General features: G+C 34.5%; 1 protein-coding gene across 2 annotated transcripts; it reads right to left on the reverse strand.

Moving 5' to 3' along the window:
* Positions 1-94: 94 nt before the first annotated feature.
* On the reverse strand, positions 95-6,591 carry LOC145944348 (DNA-directed RNA polymerase III subunit RPC1-like). Of its 2 annotated transcripts, XM_083052618.1 has the most exons (21): positions 6,456-6,591; positions 6,285-6,342; positions 6,016-6,151; positions 5,782-5,937; positions 5,354-5,701; positions 4,952-5,278; positions 4,743-4,880; positions 4,466-4,660; positions 4,140-4,376; positions 3,717-4,047; positions 3,388-3,637; positions 3,080-3,309; positions 2,634-2,984; positions 2,392-2,560; positions 1,968-2,304; positions 1,697-1,884; positions 1,435-1,582; positions 981-1,133; positions 721-921; positions 418-552; positions 95-293 (listed from the first exon to the last, which is right to left on the reverse strand). In XM_083052618.1, exons 2-21 carry the CDS (start codon positions 6,326-6,328, stop codon positions 168-170), a joined length of 4,200 nt encoding a protein of 1,399 aa, XP_082908744.1. In that variant the 5' UTR covers positions 6,329-6,342; positions 6,456-6,591; the 3' UTR covers positions 95-167. The 2 variants fall into 2 exon arrangements, with proteins under 2 accessions (XP_082908744.1, XP_082908745.1); XM_083052619.1 differs by lacking the exons at positions 5,354-5,701; positions 5,782-5,937; positions 6,016-6,151; positions 6,285-6,342; positions 6,456-6,591 and having other exon boundaries at positions 4,952-4,982; positions 5,065-5,169.
* Positions 6,592-6,894: the final 303 nt, after the last annotated feature.

Consider the following 6,894-nt stretch of genomic DNA (forward strand, 5'->3'; position numbering starts at 1 on the left):
TTTTATTCAACTTATATATCAGCAAATCATAAAAATTAATGTTATATTGATCCTAGAGCAAAAGGATTTTTTTGTTAATAAACAACAGTAAATCTTTGTTTTCATAAATCCATAAAACATATATTTCATATATATGTATGTTTTATATACATCTTATCATATCATAATTAAGACGTCTGTAACACTGGACGCGGTCGTGTTCGCATAAGTCGTTTTCCAGAATGGAATTGCTTGTGAAATTGTGGATCGTCAAAGAGAAGTTCCTTCTTTTCTGCTGGTTCATATTTGTCTGCTGTGTTTGATCATTAAGGAAAATAATGTATATATTAAATGTACAAGTGTGATAAAATATCTATTTTGGAAGAAAAGTAAATTAACTCTTTACATATATATTATGACTATAATATGAAAAGGATATTTGTGAAGTAATTTGAACATTCCTGTGCCCACTGGAATTGGAATACCCATTATTATCGATTCCGACACACCACATATAACGTCTTTCTGTCCATAATAAGCTGAATCAAATAGATGATCCGACGTTTTCTCAAACTGCAACAAACAACTCGTTTACAAAAGACGTTTCCACATTTCTTTTCAAAATTCTATTCAGATTATATAACCAAAGAAGAGCTAATAAAAGAGCTTAATTTGAAAATTATTATATTTAAAAAAAGGTGTGTAAATATATTGTAAAATATAAAAAGTGGAAAATTTTACCGATGCCAAGTTTAAAACTGATTCTTTCATCTTGTCTAAACCTTGTCTCGTAATGCCAAGCACTTCTCCCCTACTCGTCATTAAATCTGCCAAAAGTATTAGATGTCGACGATCAATACTGATTCCGTGATTTTCCATTACCGATTTGATTTCTGACATGATAGTTGTTCTTGCCGCTTCTATTCCGAGTGTTTTAAAAACCTAAAACAAATTCTCATAAATATATATTTCATTTTTGATATCGATTTCTCTGAACTTACTTCTATTGTATTATTCGACGTTGTTTTTTCGCCTAGGACGCCAAATGTTGCCATAACGTCCCTAAAATTATCTCCTTCCACTAGCAATTTCCATTTCCTTTTCCCGTCAGACATTTCATCATGTACAACCACCCTAGAAACTGATGGCATACCCTGTAATAAATACAAATATTTTACATATGTAAAATACTCCTTTTTTAAAAAAATTTAAATGAGAATATTTAGGCAATAAGAATCTAAAAGTAAAATTTACTATGGATAGTGTACTTTAAATATTGTGTTACACAATTATCAGAATGCTTCATGTCAATCTAAATATCTCCTTATTTAAATTTTTAATATTCTTTATATATATTATACAAATTTATAGTGAAATTATATCACTGCATTTGATTAATATATATCTATTAATATATAATTACACACACACACACACACATAAACATTTTATTACCTTCACAATAATTTTTGGAAGAGCCTCCATCAATCGACGAAACGGAAAACTGGAATTCTCCTTTTGTCTAGTTAGTGTAATAATAATAGTTGAGTCGTCTTTCGCACGTACGTTTTTCTCAGTCAGCTTCAATTTTGATGTGCAGAGTCTGAAATGATAAATCATTTCTTATTACTCGATCCAATATTAGTATAAAAGATACTCTTTTTTGCATACCTAAAGAATGCACACTATTAATTGAAGTCTCTAAATAAATACTTACACATAACAGATAGAATGAGCGGTCACTTCTAATTTTGATAATTTTATCTTGTTCAGGTTTAATTTTATCACAATAAAATACTCATCGCGCGTATATACTTGTTCAATAACTTCGGTCACATCTTTCAGTGTCGTCTTCTGAATTCTCGCCTTCACTCGCTCGGCACCTTCAAGATCCATACCGTCAACCTGCAAATAAAAAGATTAAATTTAAATTAAGATTAAGATGCATATTTTGTATAAAACGCATGCGCTCGAAATAACACATTTACCAGTGTCGCTATTATAATAGGAGTACTGATCTTCGGACTCGCATTGATGATCTCCTTAATACGCGGCACACCCTGCGTGATGTTCATGGACGCTACACCGGCAAAGTGGAATGTCTTCAGGGTCATCTGAGTTCCTGGCTCGCCGATACTTTGCGCGGCAAGCGCGCCCACAGTCGTGCCTGGTTCTATCACGGCTCTCATGTACTTCTCCTTGCACGTGTGAATAAATTCTACCAATTGTGAGACGGTGAAACGTTCGAGCTGCTGGACCATCGATGTGTTCGGCTTAATCTGCCGATAACGCGCTATCTTCCGCGCCACCGTTTTCAAGAACTCGCTGCGAAAAAAAAAAAAAAAGAAAAACTGTAACGTTCAATTTGTCAAATCTGCGAGATCTATATTATATACTTGTCGTCGCGCTTACATCAGTTCCTGCTTGAATTCGTCACTCAAGCACTCGTACTCCTCGGTAGATAGCATATCCTCTGCGGCGTTCATCACGCTAACAGCATCTAAAGGCTCTTCGTTCTTATAAGGCAACTTTGCCCTCACGTGATCATATACTCTTTTGTAGTCCACCGGACAATCTTTACCTGTAAATGCAGAATAGCATGCTCGGTATCCTATTATAAAGTTTGTACAAAATACATAACAATGTTCACAAACCTTCCATGTACGTAGGATCCAATTTGTCACCACCGTAGCAAATCTGTATGATATCGCGCATCGAATTACGTACTGTCATGTCATAGTGAACGCATAGATCTTCTAAACTTTTGATTAATCGTCTCTGCATGTATCCGGTATCCGCAGTTTTGACAGCAGTATCCGTGAGACCCTCCCGACCGCCCATCGCGTGAAAATAAAATTCCTTCGATCCCAAACCGGAGTAAAATGAATTTCTCACAAAGCCTTTGACATCAGGTGTCCTCAACTGTGCTAAAACGTGAGGCAATGCACGATTTTCGAATCCATTCGGTACTCTACGTCCATTGATAGCTTGTTGACCTACGCAAGCTGTGAACAATGATATATGCATAATTAGACATCAAGATTATTCATATTGTTAATATATTCATATATTCATTAATATATATTGATATTAAACATACCAATCATTTGAGAAACGTTGATATAACTACCCTTACTCCCACAGAGTGCCATAGTTAAAGGAGTATTGGTACGATGCAGCTCCTTCAAGCATGCTTTACCTACGTTATCACGAATCACCGAAAGCTCGTTTAATATCTTCGTTTCCAATGTTTCCTCCGTTGTACATCCAGGTTGACAGACAAGTCGATTTTGTTCCATCAGCTGAATGTATTCGTCACATTTGGAATAGCTTTAAAAATAAATAAAATTTGAATTAGCTGTTTATTTAAACCACCGTTTGTTAAATTAAATTTTAAATTATTCGTACTGAGTATTTAATAATGTTTCTCTGGCTCGTAGAAGACCCTCATTCGCTATAAGATCACTGAGACCGAGAGAAATTCCTCTGTCAAAATTAAAATGATTCGTTAATCTTGTTAAGCGCCACATTGCCGCGATTGCAACATCTTCGCCCCAGTCACACAGCAGAATGTAAAATATATTTTGCTTTGATCCCGAGCCCAATGTAGACGAATCCATGGCTCCTGCTAAGAGCTCGGAATTGCGAATAATAACATCTGTGGATTGAAAAATCCGACTGTTTAATAACTATTTAATAAAAATGACGGTAAAAAATAGGATATCGTTGCAACTTACAAGAATCGTTAATACAAAATTCCTCGCCGGTAGTATAAGTCTTGCCCTTTGTCTGTAGATTCGCTTTAACAGGACATTCTGCATTTGGTCGAATAATCAGACTGAAAATTTGCTTCCCAGTCCACAATTTAACCGGTCTCAGAATTGCGGGTATAGGAAGGGTTACGTTCGTAGACGCGTCCGGACCAGCCAAGAAGCAAAGAGCCAATTTGACCTGGTCTATCCGAAGAAACACATCTTTTTGAGTCAAAAGATATCCACCTGTTATAAAATCCTGTGTTGCAGCTATCAGTAAATCGCCGTTGCGTGGTGTAACAAGATTGGATTTATTCTATAAAAGAGAGAGAACACAAAATATATTTCAAAATACTTATATACGACTTAACAATTGTAATTAATCGAATTGAGAGTGCTATAATTTACCGCTAATAGAACCAGCGCTTCCGCTTTCGCTTCCTCGGTCTGTGCAAAATGTAGATTCATTTCGTCACCGTCAAAATCCGCATTGTACGGCGCACAGCAGCATTCATTGAATCTAAATGTTCGATGCTGCAATACTTTAGTTTTGTGCGCCATTATACTTAATTTATGCAAAGACGGCTGTCGATTAAACAGCACCAAATCATCATCTTTGAGATGCCTTTCTACAGTATCACCAATCTGCAACATGTATAGTGCGATTTAAAAAATCTACATAATCTGGATTAAAAAAAAAAAAAAAAAAATTATAGATTATGCTAATATATTACCTGCAAATCTTCAGCGATTTTAACCGGATTACTGTACTTGAGGTATACTTTCTTTTGATGTATATTTTCTACATAATTCGCTCCGGGATGTACATTTGGACCATTACGAACTAATGTGCGCATCAATTCAATATTTGAGGGATTAACTTTTTCAGTATACGTTAAAGTCATCGCAATTTGCATAGGTACACCAACCTGTGTAGAAAGATTTGACATCATAGATACATATATTATGTAATATCACTATTGGATTACATTTGTGCATTGCAATACTTACTTGATCTATTCTAAGATTTGGATCCGGTGAAATTACCGTACGAGAAGAAAAGTCAACACGTTTACCAGACAAATTACCTCGGAAACGTCCTTGTTTTCCCTTTAATCTCTGCACCATACCTCTACCAAATTTTTTAGGCTAAAAGAGAATCATGTGTATATTATTGAAGAAAGGCAGATCTTCGGATGATAATTTATTAAGAGACTTACTTGCATGTTAGGAGGTATACCAGACATTTCGCTATTGATATAAAGACCACAGTGTAATTGAAGATAATCCCAATGTTCCATATACATATTGACATTAACATTATTTTGCTTACGAATAACATCATTAATAAGAGATATTTCGGACAATTTCATTGTTAGATAATCTTCATTTGTACCAGCTTTTAGATCAGACAAAGCGCTAGGTCTAATACAAACAGGTGGCACAGGAATCCTCGTTAATATTAAATCTGCTGGCACCGCACATTTAGGATCCATTAATAACAAATAAACATCGCCTACTGGAATTCGGGTGAAAAGTTCTTGAACCTTAGAATTAAGTTTATATGTAAATTATAAACTATTTATATTAATAAAATGGAAGATATTAAAAGATATTCATACCACATTCGGATATAAATATTGATCAAATACACTTCTGTAATTTTGCTCTACTATACTCTTAAGCTCTTTGTCATGCTCCATTGCTGGGCCTAACTCAACCAATTTATCTTGAATAAGAGGATCCGTTTTCTTTACGTTCTTATATCTTTCATATATAATCTTGAGAAACCCTGCTTTTTTAACAGGGCCATTATTCTCTTTACAAGTTGGACATGTTGTTTTCTTCTTTGCTTTCTCCCAGATTTGCTTACGCAATGCCTTACGCATTAGATATCCTAGATTTGGACTTTGTAATTTACGTGTATAAAATTTCCTTTCTTCTTCTGTTAACAGAACATGGGCACAATTCTATAATAATAATAGAATTGATTAATATAAGAAAAAAATTGTGTGATAAATCTTAGCAAACAATTAGACAACAGTATTACCTTGCAAATTGTCTGTAAAATCTGAATGATAGATCTGAAATGGCCTACATGAAAGACTGGTAATTCCAAATCTATATAACCAAAATGGCCTACACAATCCCGCAATGTTTTACCACATGTGGTACATTCGATCTTCTTATTAGTACTCCCTACTCCCTGTGAACAAAAGCATGGAATCTTATAGATTTTTTGTCTCTCTTAAAGCAGATAAAAATTGTTACAATTTTTAAATACCATGCGTCTGTCAAGTAGTCCATACATAACTGGGGTACGTTCAACATCCTCGTTGTACAAATTTTTAGTGATAACTTGCACACTGGATTGCATAAGCATGTTATGCATGTTGTCCGCTTCGAAAGATATATGGGAGCTGAATAAAGAACATGTATTATTAGAAAACAGGTATTACAGAAGAATGGCAAGTAATATAATTGTCTAAGACTTGTAACGATAAGAACATTATTCTATTCCTTAATCGCGTCAAAATAAATTAATTTACTTACATTTCGCTGGCGACATTTTTCTCCCTAAATTGTTCCTTCACCATGGTTATGCTTCTTTCTATATATGTACATAATAATAACATGTATATTAATAACAATCGCTATAAACACGTGTGAATCAAAACGATATAAATGTTTTATTAAATTTTATATAATAATCTGTTTTCTCACCTATATTTTATTTTTTACGAAAAAAATACTTGATCCTAATTTTCCCTCTATTGAAAAGCTGCTTTTGTTTTCTATAAATCCATGCCGATCCACACGTGGTCTTGCGTTCCACTTTTTTTCGCTTCTGACTTCTGATACTTCGGAGCACAAGATTCTTCGCTCTGATTGGTCCATCAAACGAAGAAGGGAGCAAATAGGATGCACGCTAAAGTACGTTCGGAAATCTACTTAGGGTAGAGTAACTTTTTATTGACCAATCAGAACAGAGAAATCTCGCCTCCATTTGTCCGGATTGGTTAATTAAATTCCTAGATATATGTGATAAAGCCGGATTCTTTCTCTTCAAATTTTGCACTAGATCTATCCATCTATCTTTAATTTCAGATCTATGGACGTATCTCATTTGCATTATTACTTCAACGTTTATTGGCGTATAGGC

The sequence above is a fragment of the Prenolepis imparis genome, unplaced genomic scaffold (genome assembly GCF_030444845.1).
Source record: "Prenolepis imparis isolate NDT839.2.m4 unplaced genomic scaffold, iyPreImpa1.0 SCAF_13, whole genome shotgun sequence".
Taxonomy (NCBI): Eukaryota; Metazoa; Arthropoda; class Insecta; order Hymenoptera; family Formicidae; genus Prenolepis; species Prenolepis imparis.

Bases quoted from the DNA above. Each gene is read 5' to 3' on its own strand.
- LOC145944348 (XM_083052618.1), bottom strand. From the start codon at position 6,328: ATGGTGAAGGAACAATTTAGGGAGAAAAATGTCGCCAGCGAAAT. The intron at 5,938-6,015 runs GTATTTAAAAAT...TTTTGTTCACAG, and splicing joins GACTACTTGACAGACGCATG to GGAGTAGGGAGTACTAATAA. The intron at 553-720 runs GTAAAATTTTCC...TGTTTGTTGCAG, and splicing joins CAGTTTTAAACTTGGCATCG to TTTGAGAAAACGTCGGATCA.